This window comes from Heterodontus francisci, chromosome 42 (genome assembly GCF_036365525.1).
Source record: "Heterodontus francisci isolate sHetFra1 chromosome 42, sHetFra1.hap1, whole genome shotgun sequence".
NCBI classification, from domain to species: Eukaryota; Metazoa; Chordata; class Chondrichthyes; order Heterodontiformes; family Heterodontidae; genus Heterodontus; species Heterodontus francisci.
In genome coordinates, this window is record NC_090412.1 from 18865766 (window position 1) to 18886281 (window position 20516).

Here is a 20516-nt window from a genome sequence, read left to right on the forward strand (position 1 = left end):
AACAGGCCATTCGGCCCTCCAAGCCTGTGCCAAACCTTTAGAAATTAGCATTTTAATGATGTTTAATTTCTTCTATAAATACAACCACCACCACAAAACAAGAGCTCCCAGTGTATGCGGACAATATAGTAGGAACTAATTCTTTTTCTGAAAGTACTGAAAATTGATGACGTCTTTTTCTCCACCTCTTTCCCAAGTGTCAGTCTAATGGTAGCAACAGCAGGAATAACAGCCTCCTGCACATTGTCCCAGCAATAGTCTGGAACCCTTGCCTTGGGAAGGTACTGCCCCTTCCCTTCTTCTACCCTTCCCCCCTCTCTCCATTCATCATCCCGTCCCATCCTGAGGCTCCCATCTGTCGTCTCAGGTGGACAGAAATGATCCCATGGTACTATTTCGAAGACGAGCCAGTGGAGTTATCCCCACTGTCCTGGTCCATATTTAACCCTTCAATCGCGTTTGTGGGAGCTTGCTGTGCACAAATTGACTGCCGCGTTTCCTACACTACAACAGTGACTACACTTCAAAAGTATTCCATTGGCTGTAAAGCACTTTGCGATATCTGGTGGTCGTGAAAAGCGCTATATAAATGCAAGTCTTTTGTTCTTTCTTTGTTCCCTCCCCCAGCATTGTGATTTGCACTGCCTGTGTACTCTTGGAGTTCGCCAGCTTGAAGCACTGGGCTGAGGGCAAGTTTCAAAGGAGAGCAGCTGCTATGGATTGTTTGATCCCTGCTAGGTGATGACTGAGATAGAGAAAGAGAGATCAGCATCCCGGCCAACTGTGTTACCACACTGTTGGAAACAAGTAAATTAAATGTTCAAAGGCGAGGGCTCAGCCATCTGCAACTAGAGTTAATGAATTGATTTTTAAATGGCTGTGGCTTGAGTGACAGAGGACAGAGAGAAGGAGCTTGTCAGTGTTCAGTTTAGGCTCAGCTCTTATTACAGATATAGCATCCGCCTAAGATTCACAGCATCAAACTTGGTCATAGCAAAGGTGAGGGCAGTGAATTCAGTTTTAAAAACTTCTTTTTCACTCCTTACTTGCCATTTATATTAACTTTGTCAGATAGTGTAAAACGGCCGATAGCAAATCAGCAGCCTATTTAACAACTCTCTGATTTTGAAGTAAATGGAACTTAAATTCAGGAGAATTGTAAAATGGGCTTCCGATTTGCTTTCACCCATTTTACTCTATCCCCCCCAAGTCAGAATGACTCCTCCCCCACCGTGGTGTCTGATGCTGGGCCTGCATAGTGACTGACTACCCTCTGCTACCTCACATTCTTCATGTGTGAGTCCAGATACTGCATGCTAGAGCTGTTAAACTCTGGATGCCATCACACCCAAACCCCACCCTATCTTCACCCAATCGCATGCACGAGCACTTCCAGCAGGCGTCGGTGAGCTGTGTTCAGGAGTAGGTGCCTGTTCTCCCCTGGAGCTGATGAGGTCAAGTGTCAGAAACTGTGCTGCTTCCCAACTGGGAACAGACCTTTCCGATCTGTACGGTTTAGTAACACACCCATTAAACTAAATTAAGGCTTTAAAAGTAATGGACAAGATGCAGTACAGGTTCACTTTGGTGTTACCAGGTACCAGGAGATGAAGTTATGAAGATATTTCAGAGGTTAGGGATTTTTCTTTGCAAGATTATGGGATGAATTGCTAGAGGATTTAAGGATTACAAAGTAAATAAAGAAGAATTGTTTCCATTGATCAATAAGATGGTAATGCCAAGGCACAAATTTTAAATCACAGCAAGAAGTAAGAGAGGTTAGAAGAGGTCTTTACACAGAGGGTGGTTAGAACGTGGAATTCTCTGCACCAAACCGTGTTGAAGCAGAGTCCAGAAATCAATTCTTTTGAAAAGAAATTTGGTCGTTTCTTGAGAAGAGCAATATTAAAGGGTTTGCAGAGTGAGCAGGAGACTGGGATTAGACTGCGCTCTGGTCCAGCCTTAAAGGGTCAAATGGATCACCTGTACGGAAATACTTTATAATCGAAAGGCTTGACTTTTGAATTTTTTTTTAATGAAACTGTAAAAATTGTCATGGCCTTGTCTCCAAAAAGACCAACCATATTAGGCCTTAATTACCAAAGAAAGCACAAGCATTGTATAGCACTTAGTCTCAGGATTTTGGGCTCAAGTGTCTCGTACATAAACCGTTTAAACTCGGAGGTGAGAGAGTGTTTTTCTTTGCATTTATTCAATATGAAAACATGTACAACCTTGTGATCATTCCATTCTGCCATACTGTCATCATTTACCAGTTTCCAACAACAGAAACAGTCACGACTGAAACTTAACAACCTCACCACCATTTCAGCTCAGTTGGCAGCACTCTCACCTTTGTCAAGGCCCACTACAGGAGTTGAGCACAGAGGGAGTGCTGCACTGTTGAAGGTGGCGTCTTTCGGATGTTAAACCAAGGCTTTGACTGTGCACTCAGGTGGATGTAAGCGATACCATGGCACTTTATTAAAGAGGAGCAGCGGAGTTCCCAGTGTTCTGTCCAATATTTATCCCTCAATCAAAATCACTAAAATCAGATTATCGGATCATTATCACATTACTAATTGTGGGAGCTTGCTGTACACAGATTGGCTGCTGCATTTCCTACATTACAACAGTGACTACAATTCAGAAGTACTTGATTGGCTGTAAAGCGCTTTGAGACACCCTGGGGTCATGACAGATGCTATGTAAATGCAAGACTTTCTTTTTCACTCTGCAGTCATTACTTCACCTATTATTAGCATCAAAAACAAATGTTTAATTTGTCTCCCATGATATTTTTAATCTCTTGGGAGAAGAGTGTTTTACCATTGAGCCATAGCTAACATCGTAACACTTGCATAGAATTGTGATGTTGTAATAGTATTACGACCGTGGTGGGAGCAATGCACTGTCAGTACAGTCCCGTCACTCCACAGGTTTCAGCATATTATTAAAGTTTTCCCACCCAACCGGAAAACAGCCAACGTAAACACTCTAGTAAACCCCAGAATAAAATGAACCAAACCAGGTAATCTTAGACAACAATAAATTAACTATTTATTAAAAAAACTAAATCTTAAACACGATTGAGATAAACCTATGTCTAAAGACTTCTTATTTTAATCTAACTCCCTCATTCACACACATACACTCAAAAATAACAGTAGTTAGCCTGTTATAAAAGTGGTGTTTTTAAAAATTAGCTGTTTCTTAAGAATAAATAAATAAGTAAGTCTTTGTGGGTTACATTCCCGATGGGTGCGGTATTCTAATGTGGAAATAATCAAATGCTACTCAAAGTCACCACACAGATTTGATGAAATCATCTGTTCTTGATAGGCATTCAAAACACTTCGGCTGCAGCAGGCATCAAACAGTTCTTTCAACGATGAGCACAGCAATAGGTCAACTTGAATTTTAAGCTGACAGTATCTCAGTCGAAACTTTACTTCGAATTCCAACAAACACAATCAGTCAAGAGAGATTCAATCATGAAGCAAATACTTCCTGGCTTGGAAGTAAAGAAAAGGAGTTTTGCCACCTTCAGCAATACAAAATGATCTCTTCAAAAAAAAGGCTTTTTTTCTTCTTAGGCAATTAATTTAGCCTGTAGTTCTTTGTAGAATTTCTGCTGAGAGAGAATAGACAGCTCTCTTCTTCAGTAGCACACCTCGCTGGACAGTCTCTCAAAACTAATTGGTCCAGACTGGTTTTTGCCCGTTTTACACACAAGTCAAATCAAAACATTATACCATGTGACCGCTCTCTCCTGCTGTGGCCTAGGGACAGTTGCAGCTGGCATCCTGTGCTCAGTCTTAAAGGCACACTGTTTTCAAACAGAGTCTTAAAGACACACACTATTTTTAATCTGAGGAGAAGGAAAAGAAACAGTTCTGTGACAATTGTCCCATCACCATCAAAGTTTAATTCTGTTTGTTTATTTAACTCAGCGTTTCCGTGTTCAGAGAGATCCTGCTGGTGATGTACTCCCATTAACTGATTTACAAGGTTATGTAACTTCATTTAAAGAGATTTCATTGCTATTTTCATTTTCTCCATTGCTTTACAGACACTGCCTTCAGTTACATTATCTGTCCCTGGTCAGTGCTGCTGTCAGCTAGCGGCAGATTATCTTTTCGAAGCAATGCCTCAGATGGGAACATTTACACCTTCACTGCACCAGAAATACTCCAGGGGAGAGGCTCGAGCTCACAGCTTGGGATAGAAAAGGTGAGTGGAAATCCTTTATTTGATGTCATTCGTGGAAAGAGCATCCTCAGGCTAGTAATGGTACTGGACTCATAGCCCACAGATTGTGAGTGCAAATAGCACCCTATAAATTGTGAGGTTTGATTTCAATTAGTTTATGCCCACAGAGGCACTGCCTGTATCCTCTACTGTGCAGGAATACTCCACTGTGATGAAGGTGGCAAAGGACAGGGAAATTACCCTCAGTGCAGCTGATTAAATTGCCATCTACGTGGTACCACTAATAATGCCATCTCGAGGGCAGCATGGTGATTATATTGCACTCCAATTTTTGCTTTTATTAAATCGTAGAATTCTAGAATGATACAACACAGAAAGAGGCCATTTGGCCCATCATGTCTGTACCAGACCTTTGAAAGAGCTATCCAATTAGTCCCACTCTCCTGTCCTTTCCCCATAACCCAGCCATTTTGTCCCCTTCAAGTATTTATTCAATTCCTTTTTAAAGTTATTATTGAATCTGCTTCCAGGGAGTTCACTTCAGATCATAGCAACTGGCTGTGTAAAACAAAATTCTCTTTGTCTCGCCTCTGGTTCTTTAGCCAATCATCTTAAATCTGTGTTCTCTGGTTATCGACGCTTCTACCGCTGCAGTTTCCCCCTTATTAACTCTTTCAAAACCCTTCATAATTTTAAACAGCTCTGTTAAATCTCCTAAAAAAAATTTCAGATAAAATTTAGGGTAAATAATTCTAAATAATTTTTAAAATTCATGGAGTTATGATACAGATCAGCTATGATCAAATTAAATGGCAGTTCAGACTTGAGAGTCCAAATGGCCTACTCCTGCTATTCCTATGTTCCTAAATAATATGGACGCCTGTGCGTAATGTAACTTGGGGACCTGGCGGTACTTATCAGGGCTTACTCAGTGACTAAAGGCTGCTGTATTAGTCTCAAACCAAAAGGGTAGAGCCACTTACATTTTTAATTGGAATATTGAAGAATATACAAAGTCACTGAACAAGAATGAGGTCAAATGTGAGGTCTGGAGAGCATCTGAGAGTACCAAGACATGATAAAGGATGAAATTACTGATAGCAATATTGATTCTATTTTCTTAAATTATGGGGAGGGGAAATCACAGCCAAACCCAATCCTATCAAGAAAGCATCAAGTCTGGAACAGGTTGTCAGCCTTGGTTCAGTGGTAGCACTCTTGTCTTTAGATTATAGGTTCAGATCCAGCTTTAGGAAGTTATGCACATAATCTAGCCTGACACTTTAGTGCAGTACTGAAGGAGCACTGCACTGTCTGAGATGCCATTTTCCAGACGAGGTGTTAAACCCAGGACCCTGTCTGTCCTTTCAGATGGATATTAATGTTGGTGGACTTGAAATATTTATCCCTTAACCACCCTCACTAAAAAAAACATATTATTAGCTGCTACGTTTCCCTCTGTTACAACATGTCATGTTTGGGCCAGTTGTAGACTAATTGATAGAGATTGGTTGCTTTGGTTAGTCAACAACTCCCTCAATGTTGTACTCTGCGACTACCAAGATGGTAGATGGAGCTTGCTCTCTTTTTGTCTCGCAATTCCTATGGCTGCACCTCAAAATACTTCATTGGCTGTAAAACATTTTGGATCACCCTGAGGTTATATATAAATGGCACTTGAGAAATGCAAGTTCCTTCCTTGTTTCTTTCTTTCGCTTGAGGGTCGGGGAGCTGTTGGTGTCTAAGGGAAGGGAAGTGGATTAATGATTAGGATGTAGTCCCTTTGTCAGAGCACAGTTCTGACCAGCTGCAATCCATGCCCAGATAGAACGAGTGGTCCTGTCCGTGTTGGCTCTCAGCAAGAATAACTCACTTCGTCCCACTCCCCTGCCTTTTCCTCATAGCCCTGCAAATTTTTTTCCCTTCATATAATTATCCAGCTCTCTTTTGAAGGCCTTGATTGAATCTGCCTCCACCACACTCTCAGGCAGTGCATTCCAGATCCTAATCACTTGATGTTTGCCCGCGCCTGTTCCTTTAAGGACAATTGGATCTGCTGTGTATTTCCAGCAAGTTTCTATTTTATTTCACACCACCTGAAGGCTGTTATTTTTATTTTTCCAATATGCCCATTTTTCACTATTCCCTGTGACTTTTCACCACCTTAGCCATTTGCACATTTTGCTTCTCCTTTTAATGTTTGTTCCCCTCACTGAGATGACCTTTTGTATCATCTACCAGCTTTGTGCCTTTCCTATAAACATTTGGAAGGTCACTGAACACATTAACTTCCTCTTGGAGACTCAGGTCTTCTCAGCGACTCGTTCATCTTTCAGTTTTCATTATTCTACACTTGAAACATCAACTGATCTGTTCTCTTTTTAGATGGACTTGCTGTGTATTTCCAGCACTTTATTTTAGTTTTTCAGCAATTACAACCTTTTCTCTTCTTTCTAGAAAGAAAAAGAAAGACTTACATTTATATAGCACCTTTCATGACCTCAGAACGTCCCAAAATGCCAATGAAGTACTTTTGAAGTGTAGTCACTGTTGTAATGTAGGAAACACAGAAGCCAATTTGCGCACAGCAAGATCCCACAAACAGCAAGCTGATAATGACCAGATAGTCTGTTGCTGTGATGTTGGTTGAGGGATAATATTAGACAGGACACTGGGTTGAAACCCCCTTCTCTTCTTTGAAACAGTGCCGTGGAATCTTATATGACTACCTGAGTGGGAGGACGGGGCCTCGCTTTATGATTCATCCGAAAGACAGCACCTTCGAAAGTGCAGCACTCCCTCAGTACTGCACTGCTGTGTCAGCTAGATGTTGTACTCAAGTGTCTGGACTGGGATTTGAAGGTCCTTAGTGAATTGATCCACACCCTGTAAAGGTCCTAACTGATCAGAAGATTCCATACAGATATTAATAGTGCATAGTTCATGTTCCAGTCAAAGCAATTCTGTAATAGTCTGGCTCTTTTTGCTGCTTTGGTATTCTGCCCCAAGTGGCGATGCAGGGCAGATTTCACCATACCAGCAGCAGCAGTCCATGTGCAATAGCTGGGAATGATCCAGACCGGGAAGCTATATTGCTGGCCTTCACAGGAAGCTTCAGCACTTCACCTGGCTGTGACCAAACAAAATGGTGGCTGTCCCAGTCAGATATATTGTTGACTCAGTGGTGCCACCTCTGGAAGCTCAGGGTAATGCCACCTCTTTCCATGCAGTATAGGCATCTTCTGAGGAAACAATTTGATTAGATTAGATTAGATTAGAGATACAGCACTGAAACAGGCCCTTCGGCCCACCGAGTCTGTGCCAAACATCAACCACCCATTTTATACTAATCCTACACTAATCCCATATTCCCAACAAACATCCCCACCTATCCCTATATTTCCCTACCACCTACCTATACTAGTGACAATTTATAATGGCCAATTTACCTATCAACCTGCAAGTCTTTTGGCTTGTGGGAGGAAACCGGAGCACCCGGAGAAAACCCACGCAGACACAGGGAGAACTTGCAGACTCCACACAGGCAGTACCTGGAATCGAACCCGGGTCCCTGGAGCTGTGAGGCTGCGGTGCTAACCACTGCGCCACAGTAACTTCGTTGTGCGCTAATTAAATGCATAGCGCTTTCACTTATTTAGTGGTAGTTCAGCCAAGTAAATGCTACAAACTTACACCAAGCCTGAAACGAAATCAGAGGACAATTAAACATGAAGCGGACCGCTACAGAGACCAGCCTATTACTATATTCCCGGCAGTCAAAAGGCCAATTCTGATTAAGTGGTAACTGCAGTAAATCTCAAAATAAATACATTTGGTCTAGCAGGTTTAAAAGATTGAAATAAATCAGGAATTATCACAAATATTAGGTACAATAATCCCTTCCAAGGTTTTGTTTACTGGCAAAACTGACCAATTCATGTGAACTTACCCACATAGAGATTCTAATCCTTGCAGGCTTTCTTGTTGTAAAGTATCTTAATGACATAAAATAAAAATCATAGCTGTCATTGAATTTCAGGCACTATTTTAATTGACTGTAGGCCAAAAGCAGGAACTTCCAGTTTTGATAAAATTTGGACTTTTGAGGCTACATTGTTTGTCACCCTAATTCAACCCACGTTCCATACAAGGATGGTGTCCCTTGAAAGCATGGAATTTTGGAATTCCCCCTTGTTACGACCAGGTGAGGAAGGGGTTTCAGGTTCCCCTTTTGCCCCTTCTCTGGTTTGACCACACCAGGGTTTATTCTTTGAACACAGTGATTTAGCTTACTACCTCAGTGAGCACTTGCTCACTGTTCCTCGAATATAATTATAAATGAAACAATCAGACAGGTTTTCTTGAGTTTAAACAAGCAAGATGTAAGTTTATTCACCTTATCACTCGAAACCAGTTAAAATTACTTAAATATGCAATGCATCCATTCTCACATTCATATGACAGGCACACAGACACACAAATAGAGACAGAGGGGGAACAAAAAGAGTTGGAAGGTTGAGGTAAAGTCTGTAATGAGTTTTAGTGTTAGTTGAATTTAAAGTCTTGCAGTCCTCGCTGGGCCACGTGCACAATTCGGGCTTGCTTCTCTGGTTCTGGAAGGCAAGAGAGGGGCTTTATCCGTGTCCCCTGGTTGTTGCCTATAAGAATCTGTAGTCTTGAGGCTTAGTAGCTGCCACCGAAGCTTCCCTGGGACTTTGCTGGAGAGACAGAGAGGTGCTTTCTTCCTTGGAGTTCAGTTACTGTATTTCTTTCAAAAGCACAATTCACAAAACCTCAGAGTTACACAGGTAGTGATGTCATGTGACCACCTCTGTTTGAAACAGTTGTTTCTGGAAGGTTTTTTGAAATTCAAAGTTCTTCTCTCAAGCTTTGCAAACATATTTGGTGGTTGGGGAGGGAGTTTGGCTCTTTCAAAATCAATGGGTGTCGATGGCTGTTGATAACCAACGTTGACAAAACCATTCTAGTTAATTGAATCAGGGAGCACCCCCATTGTTCTGGCTAGACTGAGCAATCACCTCGGTCTCCCAGCCAGCCTTTGGCTTCTCATATGCAAATTGTGTGTGGTCATCTTTAGATGGTCTGTTCTGCTTTTCAAAGGTTATTTGTAATAATGTCCAGTAAAAAGTCTCAGGCAAAATTAATATTTTCCATTTGGCGTGTGGGTTTTCCGTCACACTCTAAATATGTAAATTACTCCAAGAAACAGACCTTAACATCAACAACCAAAACAGTGACAATTTACATGTATCCAACACCCTTAAAGTTGAAAAATGTCCCAAGGCACCTTAATCTACTCATTTAAAGTTTGTCCTTGGGACAATGGCAAGACCATATTTATTATCCATGAGAAGGTATAGTAATCAGTATTGTTTTTGTAATAAGTAGCTTGCTGGGTCATTTCAGAGGGCTCAACCTCATCTATGAAGAGACATTGCTGATTAAGTATCACTTGATCAAAGGTGACCAAGCAAAACTCCCCGATATTCATCCAACCTGATGTCCCCATTCGGCAACAAAGGTTGCTGCAAACCCCAGACAATGCCAGACCAAATAGTGCAGCAACCATGATATATCATGGAATATTAATCATATCAGTCTATACCATCCCAATCCCAATTAAATAGCTATCCAGGTCCTTTTTGAAGGAATGAATCAACACAGCGCCAAATGCTTTTGCTTGTGCTAAAGACTATAAGGGCATGTATTTTAATGGTGGTAGTCCTTATTGACAGCTCTTCACTTTCGGGAAAAATTGTACTCACATGGTAAGGAGAGGTGTTGCCAATGGCAACAAATAAATGCAAGACCATCTGCTGTTTCGACTTACATACTGCAAGCCTCTTAGTGCTGCTGGAAATGTTTATTAATAGAATAGTTTCACCCAGGCTAATGAGCTGGTATAATGGACTGAGAAGCTGAAATGAATGCACCTTGCTCATAAAATAGCTCTCATTATAGCAGAGGATTTGGCAGTCTCCCAGGCATCTTTTTATAATGAGGGCTTACTACATCTGCTTATGTTCAGTATTTCCTATTGTCTGTGCATGGATTGAATGTCTGAATGAATGATAAAATGGGCTGTGATATAGCAACACACAATGCGCTGTGGTGATGTGCAAATTTGCAATTTTAATCAGAAGTTTGATCCAGACAGAAAACGTTTATTTAGAAAATAAAAAATGTATTTATTATGACTCAACTGTATTTATACGTGCTAATTAAATCCATAAATTAATGAATGCGGCTCAACGAGGCACATTCCCCTTTGAAGCTTTAAGGATTGTTAACCCTTTGTTTCTGTCATGCTATTCATGGTAATCCCCACATCAATATGCATAGAATTCTACACCTTGACAATATATACAACCACCTCAAACTGCATTGACATATATTAATAATTGATTAATAGGCAATTAAATATGGTGAGAGGACAGCACTCTTATTATAACAAATAGTCTTTAACTTCTGGTTCCCCCAGTTTTCTTCCCCTCTTGTTATGTAGATGTCAACACGGTCGATACCACCAGCCCCTTTAGCACTGCACCCATGTTTCATGGGTGAGCCGAGATGGAGATTGAGATCATCAATGTTGCAGGGCATCTGCACAAAACCCTATTCTGGCCTCACACAATTCCTCACTCCTGCATTTTCCAGCAAGGGCCATTGGATGGTCACAATAAACAGGATTTTTATTTAAATGAGAGGGCAGAAACAGAGCGAGCAGCTACTTAAAACCGGGTTGGTGTGCTGGTTTCCTGTCAAGAAAACGACACACTCAAAGTTTAAAAGGCTCTGACAAGAGGCAACCTGCCCAGAATGGATAAATGGCTGTTGAAGCCTCTGAACGAGCTTGTTGCCATCTCGTTAAGGGTCAGTTTTGAATTTTCTTTATAATGCATGGGACCATGCAGGGTCTCAACCACGACAAAGAGGAGGAGGTGCAAGCACAGTGGGGTGCAAATCAGAATACAGGACAGCAGCAAGAGGCACCATTAAGGAGGAAAGGATCAGGGAAGGATCAGGGAAGGCCCTCATTTACAGGAAACCAGCCGTATAGAGTCAGGGGAATTATCTGTCACATCTCTTCACTCGTGATAAGGGAATTTTGTAGAGGGATGGCTTTGGGAGTGGTGGACGGATCCTTCTGCAATTAAACCTCATGGGTTCATGGGGGGGGGGAGGGTTCAGGAAGACAGTACACTGCACATTCTAACTGAAAGGCTGGAAGGACATAACAGGAAATGGGATTAAGTTACTCCAAGATAGGATCGACTAAGAAGGGTAGCTTCTGCAGGAGCAGAGGAAGAACTCTGGGCAACAGGGGTGCAGGGATCAAGAATGAGGGACAGGAAGATAACAAAAGTGATACCCTCAGTAGAGGGTCTACCGCCAAAGGAGAAGCTACCTGGATATGCCCAGGCAGATGGTTGCTGACTTGTGCGTCCTCCTTGAGGGTCATTCGAGTGTTCATCACCATGGCCTGCCCATGGCTGTAAAGGTCACAGTGGCTTTGTATTTTTTTGCAACCGGTTCCTTCCAAGCATCATCAGCAGACCTTGGTGGCATCTCGCATGCAGCAACACATCATTGCATCATGGAGGTAACGGATGCTCTGTTCAAGAGGGAAGGGGATTACATTGAATTCCAGGTGGCACTCAATCACAAAGGGCAGTACGATTTGCCTCTGTCGACAGATTCTCTCTCTTGCAGGGGATCATTGATTGTACCCATGTGGCCATCGAGGCACCATCTGACCAGCCAGGGAAATTCCTCAAGAGGAAGGGATTCCACTCCCAGAATGTTCAGCTGCTACGCGACCACAGCAAGTGCTTTCTGCAGATGTGTGCAAGCTATTCTTGAAGCTACCATGATGCCTTCATCCTTTGGCAATCGCAGTTGCTGCAGCTTTTCATGGAGCCATCGCAAATCCGTGGATAGCTGTTAGCGGATAAGGCTTATTCCATGAGGAGTTGGCTGATGACTCCAGTGCATAACTCTGCTACAAAGGCTGAGAGACATGACAGCCATTGCCACCTAAGCATAAGGATCATCATTGAGCAGACCATTGGCCTCATGAAGATGAGTTTCAGTTGCCTTGATTGGTCGGTTGTCTCCCTCCAGTACACTCTCTCAAGGGTATTGTGCTTTGTGGTGGTCTGCTGCACCCTCCAGAGAGGTGTCGACCTTGAAGAGAGTTAAGCACTGGAATGGCACAGCTCCTCAGAGGAGGAAGAGAATAAGGAAGAAGAGGAGGAGGAAGATGAGAAAGAGGAGGAGGCTGAAGGAGAGCTGGAGAATGGTCCCCTTGTGTTGCAGGGATGTCGCTGTGGTAGGCTCAGGAGGTGGAGCGGGTGGCAGGAATGCTAGGGCCAATCAGATCCAGCCACGTTTCATCTGAGGGATACTCAATCTGCAGGACATTTGGAGAGGAGATTCTCCTTCGTCTGAGTGAGAGCAAACATCCGTTAAGAGCAAAAGCCAGCAACACTGCAAGGCTCCAGATTTTCCACCTGACACACTCTTCCCCAAATTATTCCTTTGCTTTGCTAACCCTCATTCTCCATTCTCCTGTCTTTCACCACGATGAACTGGAAACACACAAATCTGCTCGAGTGCAACAACATGCCCAGTGTTTTATTGCAATACAGTTTAATGTCATGTACAACAAGTGATATTACCGACGTGATGGCTGCTCACAGCCACTCCTACAAGCTTCTCCCCTCATGGCTGAGGATGAGGTGGAGACAGAATGCCTGTCTGGGACCTGAGGTGCCGACGATGATCAGCCTTGTTGTGGAGGTGCCAAGGGGCACCTCCAAAGGCTGCTGCAGTGGCCTCACTGCAGGGGCAGCCTCTGTCACCGGGTGTGACTCTACAGATGCATCTTCGGTTAGAAGGGCCATGGAGGCGGATGATTGATATTGGAGCCCTGTGAGGGGTGGCCCCCTCGTCACCATCTGTTGCCACCTCAACTCTTTCATGTTGCTGTTGATCGCTAGAGGGAACCACCAGCTGGTGGCAACTGGCATCCACTCCATGCTTCTTTGCATCATTTGTCCCACTGACTGGTCAATGCTACTGATTACAGCGTGCATTCTGTGCATGCCAGTGTACTGTTCCTGCATCCACCGAGTGCTGCCACATATGGCTCTGCATGAGGTTGGCCACTCTCTCAATAGAGGAGCTCAAAGCACTGAGATATTCAGGAGCACGTGAGATGAATGGACTCCTCCATTCTCATCCCACGCCTCTGCAGAGCCTCAGGTAACTCCGACATGTGGGCACACATCTCACGCTGGTTTTCCTGGTAGAGCCACCTGTTTTCCTGAGGCTCTGAATCTCTGCCCAGCTCACTCAGGGGAGGACTGGCCAAAGGTGACTCTGCTTCCCCGTATCCTCCTGCTCTGATGTGTGGTGCGCTTCACCCTGTGCCACCATTTTGAATATCGTGCAAGGACCCACTGAGTTGCATGTGTCTGCACTGGTGGAGGGTGCGCAAGAAAGGTGCGACGTTGCAGGCTCTGATGTTTCTTCCTCTTCTGACTCCTCCAGAACATATTGGCGGGGTGGGTGGGGGGTGGGGTGGGGGGGTGGTGGGGGTGTGTCAACTCCTCTCCCTCTGGAGCTGGCCCTATGGAAGATGTAAGAGAAGGTGATCATAAGAAATCGGCACAATCAACAGATGCTTCTGCTGCTTAAAATAATGAGATGACAGTTTATGCATTGACAGCTCATTGCACAGGGAGCAATCCATGCATCTCCTGAACCTGGAGATGTTGAGATCTTTTCATCCTGTCTCTGTTTCCAATGTCCCTGTGGCTTGCCACTCTAGCCAGATCAAGGACGCGAGTGGGGGCACCTCACCATCCAAATGTGCCCTCTTGCTCTCCCTGGCGTTTGGCCTGTGAGGTGAAGAAAGATGTCATTAAAACAACGCCTATGTCCCTCACCACTTGCAGCTTTTTATTCACTTAAGATGTAACAGTCTCCCCCATAACCTACTTTCCATTGGCGCTAGGGTGATGAACTATGTTTAATGGTCATTAGTGATGCTATGCACACATCTCTCCCATGGTCAGGAGAACTCTATGTGCCTTCAGGATCGTGGTGACTGCTGACCAGGTGCCATGCCATCTGGGTCTATCTTTGGACTCCCCTTGCCAGACCTAAGCAGGTCATTGAAGCGTTTCCTGCACTGGACCCAGTTCCTCCTCACCACTACTCTGCTGCTGACCTCATGAGCCACCTCCAGCCTTGCCCTCTTGGTGAGCCTTGCAGGCGTTCTTGTGCCACTGGCAGGGAACAGGATGCTTCTCTGTGCTGCCTGCAGCAGCACCTCAAGTGAGGGGCCAGAAATACAGGGGGGCTGCCCACGCACTTTACTCTGCTCAGCTTCTCCTTCCCTCAATGGATACGAGCAGCAACGACAGCAATGGCTGTTGCTCACCCTTTAAATTGGGCCCACTGCTCTGTGTCCCACCTCCAGCCTGTGCCTGTCGCATCTAATTGGGCACCAAACATGACTCTGGGCCAATAGATTGAATTTCCTATTAAAACAGCATTGCAGGCGCATTGCCACCACTGTGTGGGGTCGGGACCCTGAAATGAATGTGACGCTGGAATCCCGACAGCGGCTTTGAAATTCCGCCCCATAAGTGGGGAACCATGATGGCGTTATTCCATTCTATAGCTGAGTGATCCTAAAACCAATTGTAGCATTTCCCCTCTGTAATTAGATCATGTTAGAGATCAAACCTGGAGCCAACTGAGACTATTTTGGGCAATTTTAACCGAAATCGTTCATCAGGAAACTGATAAGAACGCTGATTTTACACCGAATTGGGTTTTAACATCGGGCGGAGTGTAAAGTTGGTGGTCCACCTGATCTGGCCAGTTTCCTGTCAGGTGTGTTAAAATGATCCCCATTGGCTCTGTCCCACACCAGAAGGTGTATTTACGTTCTATTCTGTTCTGCTTTAACTTAATTTTGCCCCTCTACAAGGGTGATGCTTCAGATTGCAGACACAGAGCTTTTCCCAGTGAGCGAGTGAGCGATCGGAAAGCTACCCCTATGCTACCATACTCAATGGCTTAAAACACATCTTCCAGCCAGCACTGTACAATCAAAATGGCGATCTTAGTGGATTGAAGGCAGTTGTTGAAAATCTCTGCTATCTTTAGCTACAGTGTGGGCAAAATCTAAAACACCACCATCCATCAGATTAGCTGTCGTGTACCGAAACCCAGATGTGTTCAACAACTATGGTAGATATGTCTATCTGCCTCAAACTGCCTGCCTTAACTCTTGAACGGACTGTCCTCAGCCACAAGTTAAAATGTTATGTGCCCGGAGGTGTCCTGCCACGCGTAGAAAACAGGCAAAAGGTCAGGCTAAACAAATTGCTGAGATTTCCTTCAAAAGGAATGATTGACAGGACTATTCTGTTTTTACTCCGCGATCTGTTCTGATGCGGAATGCACTGCCTGAAAGGACAGCAGAAACAGATTCAATAATAACTTCCAAAAGGGAATTGGATAAATACTTGAAAAGGAAAGAAAATTGCAGAGCTGTGGGGAAAGAACAGGGGGGAGTGGGGTTAATTTTAGATCACTCTTTTAAAGAGCTGGCACAAGCATGTTGGGCTGAATGGCCTCTTTTTATGCTGTACATTTTTGTGATTGAGTTTCAGATTTTAAGAAGGAGCAAGGGTACGGAAAGAAAATATACAATAAGAAGCTAAATTGAAATAAAATTGAAAAGTTATCTAGAACGAATGAAAGATTGTAAGAGAATAGAAGTATTATAAATTCAGTGGCAATTGATGCCAAATTATGACTATTTCTATACTGTGAACCAGCACCTGGATTAACATGGGTCGGATGATGTTTCATTTATTATTTTAACAATTTTGTCCACCGGGTTTTTTCTCTTTTCTACTCCTCTTCGAAAGGCACTGTGTCCTTATTGTGGTCTAAATCCATGAACGGCAGGCACCCTCCTATAAGACAGAAAGAACAAACTTGTCTTTACATAGCACCTTCCACAACCTCAGGATTTCTCAATGTGCTTCATAGTCAATGCAGTAGATTTGAAGTGTGGTCACTGTTGTCATGCAGGCTTAGTCCACAGTCAGTTTGCACCCAGCAAGGCTGAAGCAACAGCAATGACATAAATGTTTTACTGATGTTATTCATGGGTTAAATGGTGGCTAGGACATTGAAAGAACTCCCTTGCTCTTTTTCAAAGATTGCCATGGAAACTTTAACATCCAACTGGGAGGACAGATGGGGCCTCATTTTAACATCACATCTCGCAATGCAGCACGCCCTCCCTCAGCACTATCTTTAAGTGTCAGCCTACATTACACATATAGACACAATCACACAAATGAATCCATAAATACACACAAACATATATATTACATGCACACAGCCACAAATACTAGTTTGCCCATGAAGCCAATTCCACAACCATCACTGCTCCAAAGGGCATTTGCATCTGTCTGCCAATCTTTACCTCCACAGCAGGAAGATCTCCAGATGTGGCATTCCTGGTACACATTGAGGGAAGTCATCCACCTCAATCATGAAAGGTCCGTGAATGAACAATGTGGAGCACCTTTGACCCACGAAGGGAGTGTCTGTAGATTCACTTTTGTTATAGTTTTAGAGCTGGATAATGGGTTGGGAAAGAATGACAAAGAATCAGATGCAAAAAGAAAGTAGAGTAACAATGAAGTGGCAGGGAAAAGGGATAAATGCACTGATGTTAATCACATATTGATAAGTTACTATGTATTTGTGCATGACTCAGTGTGATAGGTGACTGGTGTGTGATAGTTTTCTCAAGAGTCGAATCTTCCATTTTACTGCAGAAGGAATTCTGTAAAATAAATTGCTCTTAATTAGAAGTTGTTTGATTCATGTTTTTTGATCATTTGAATTGATATCATGCACAAAAAAAACACCTGCTTCTCAGCCATTTTATTAAAATTGTTTACTTCAAGCGACTAGATAATTTTAATTTCTCTTGTAGAAACTATGGCCAGAATTTTATGTTGGGCGGGAGGCCCCGCCCATTGGCTGAACGTTTCGGTGGCGAGTCCTCCTCTGCCGGGCTTGGGGAGCCATGTCAGGAATTTTTGCTCCTCAGGCCCTTAATTGGTCTTGGGTGGGACTTTCACATCCTTGAGGCAGGAAGTGCCGCCTAATGGAGCTGTCGGCCAATCAGCGGGCCAGCAGCTCTTAGTCCCAGCAGCGCCACTGGGAGCAGTGGCCACTGCTGGGACTACACCCGGTCATCGGAAGCATGAGGAAGGATGGCCCCGGAACTCAGGTAAGTTTTCGGGGCCTCGCCAGGGACAATTGACTGGGCCCCAGCGAAGCAAGGGTGGTCAGTTAGGTGTGGGGGTGGGGTGGGAGTGTTGTGCGTTGGGGGGCGGTTGGGGCTTCGGGGAGGGCCCTCCTTGGGACACAGGGTGCCCGATCAGGAGGGTCCCCCATCAGCCCACAAGAAGGCCGCCTAGTTTTACCAGGTGGGGTCTTGGGGCCTTTGCCGTCCGGCCGACGTGGGTAAAATACCCATGGCGGCAGGAGGAGGCCCTTAAGTGGCAGTTAATTAGCCACTTAAGGGTCTTGACAGGCCTGGGGTGGACAGGCCATTTCCTCACTGCTGCCCCACGTAAAATTTCAGCGGAGGCGGGAATGCGTCAGGAATAGACAGCCCCCCACATCCCACTGAATTTTTTTGGCCACCCACCCACCACCAGCCCGCTTTCTGGGGGGGTGGGGGGGTGGGGAAGGGGCGTAAAATTCTGGCCTATGAGTTAACAGGACTCTGTCATGTCACTTTGAGAAGGCTACATATGTCACTGGATGCAAGTAGATCAGCAAGAGCACATTAAAGGCACTGTTGCCCACAATGTGCTTCACAGTGGAGTAAAGCTCTGGGACTGTCCACTCCTCATGATGCAAGGTACTTTTTTGCAGGATAAATTTCGAACTATCTAGCACTTCAAATTGACAAATGATGATGGAAAATCAATGTAAAGACAAATTACAAGAAAAATTTGAATTATCCAATTGACTGACTTTGTTTGACTGACAGTTATCCAGTTAACTGACTTTGAATTAAGAGGGGTAGACTATAAGCCTTTCCTGTTGCAGTTAGCAAGTTTCCTTCAATGACGTCTTGCCCTGTCGTTACACAGTCACATGGGTTTGTCCAAGGTTCCATCTTTGGCTTCTTCCTTTTCCTCTTCTCCATGATGATGAAAGCATACATTTGCTACATTGCAACAGTGACCGCACTAACTTCACTGGCTGTAAATTGCTTCAAAACACCCTGAGGTCATGACAGGCGCTATGTCAATGCAAGACTTTTTAATTTTTATTTAACCCAGTTCTACTCTGTACCACTGCTCTCGACCACACAAACATGTGCTTGTCCAATAGCGAGTCAAAAATAAGCAGGAGGTTTCTTCACTTTAGCAATGGCCATGGTAGTGTGGGGCATGGAATTAATTGGGAGATTAGAGAAGCATGTAGTGTGGGTAATACAGTAATCATAGTGACTTCAATCTGCACATAGACTGGGTAAATGTAATAAGCAATAATGCTGTGGAGGACAAGTTTCTGGATTGTGTTAGGGATGGTTTTCTAGAGCAGTATGCTGAGCAACCGACTAGAAAACAGGTTATTTTAGATCTGGTATTATGTAATGAGAAAGGGCTAATTAATAATCTTGTTGTAAAAGAACCTTTAGGGATTGGTGACCAAAATGTGATAGAATTTTACATTATGTTTGAAAGTGAGATAGTTCAATCTGAAGCCAGGGTGCTAAATTTGATCAAAGGAAATTATGAAGGTATAAGGGGCAAATTGGCTGAGGTGGATTGGGAAAATGCATGAAAAGGTATGACAGTAAAGGCCTGCTCGGGTCTGCAAATGAAACCCAACCCGAGCCTGACAGAACCATATCTGACCCGAGCCCGACCCGGCCTGAGTCCTTTCATTTTTTTCCTACACTCAACCAGACCTGACCACCGGAATGTTCAGTTAACCTAGCTTCCGTTTTTCACTTTTTAAGCTTGTGCAGATAAGCAACAAAAACTGTAACTGGACTTGAAAGGTTGTTTTGAAAGTACATTAAGATTGGAGCCACGTACCGGAGGTGGTGATAGAGTGTGTCTGACCCGGCCTGGCCCGGCCCGACCCGAGCCCTCATACCGGACCCGGAGGAGCAACCCGAACCCGACACATGTCGTCGGCTCCTGTCGGGTTCGGGTCGGGTAGCCGTGCTCTATATGACAGTGCATAGACAATGGATAGTCTTCAAAGAATTATATAGTTTACAGCAACGATACAGTCCTTCAAGGCACAAAAACCCCAAAAGTAAAGGCAGTCAACCGTGGCTAACAAAAGAAGTTAAGGATTGTATAAGATTAAAAGAAAAGGTCTAAAAAGTTGCTAGAAATAGTAGTAAACCTGAGGATTGGGAGGATTTTAGAATACAGCAAAGGAGGACCAAGAAACTGATAAAGAAAGGGAGAATAGAATATGTATGTAAACTAGCAAAAAACATAAAAAAGGACTGTAAAAACTTCTATAGGTGCGTGAAAAGGAAATGTTTGGCTGAGACAATGTGGGTCCATTACAGGCAGACTCAGGAGAATTTATAATGGGGAATAGAAAAATGGCAGAGAAGCTAAATGATTACTTTGTGTCCGTCTTCACTGAGGAAGATACAAGAAATCTCCCAGACTTAGAGATCCAAGGGATTAGGGGGAATGAGGAATTGAAGGAAATTAGTATCAGTAAGAAGGTTATATTGGAGAAATTGATGGGGCTGAAGCTTGATAAGTCCCCAGGACCTGATATTCTACATCCCAGAGTGTTGAAAGAGGTAGCTATGGAGATAGTGGATGCATTGGTGATCATCTTCCAAAATTCTATAGATTCTGGAATGGTTCCTGCAGATTGGAAGGTCGCAAATGTCACCCCACTATTTAAGAATGGAGAGAGAGAGAAAACAGGGATGACAGACCTGTTAGCCTGACATCAGTAGTAGGGTAAATATTAGAATCTATTATAAAGGATGTGATAAATGGACACTTGGATAATAATGATCTGATGGGCATAGTCAACATGGATTTATGAATGGGAAATCATGTTGGAGTTTTTTGAGGATGTGACTAACAGAATTGATAAAGGGGAGTCAGTGGACGTGGTATACTTGGATTTTCAGAAGGCTTTTGATAAAGTTCACCACAGGAGGTTGG

The 20516-nt window shown here is 43.8% G+C and overlaps 1 protein-coding gene across 10 annotated transcripts in view; it reads left to right on the forward strand.

The window, feature by feature from the left end:
• ptpn20 (protein tyrosine phosphatase non-receptor type 20) overlaps positions 1 to 20516 on the forward strand; it is a 332558-nt gene that overhangs the window by 56260 nt on the left and 255782 nt on the right. For all 10 annotated transcript variants that reach the window (XM_068020703.1, XM_068020704.1, XM_068020701.1 and 7 more), the window contains one exon: positions 4073 to 4233. In XM_068020703.1, coding sequence (XP_067876804.1) covers positions 4073 to 4233 — 161 coding nt within the window. The remainder of the gene's footprint in view (positions 1 to 4072; positions 4234 to 20516) is intronic.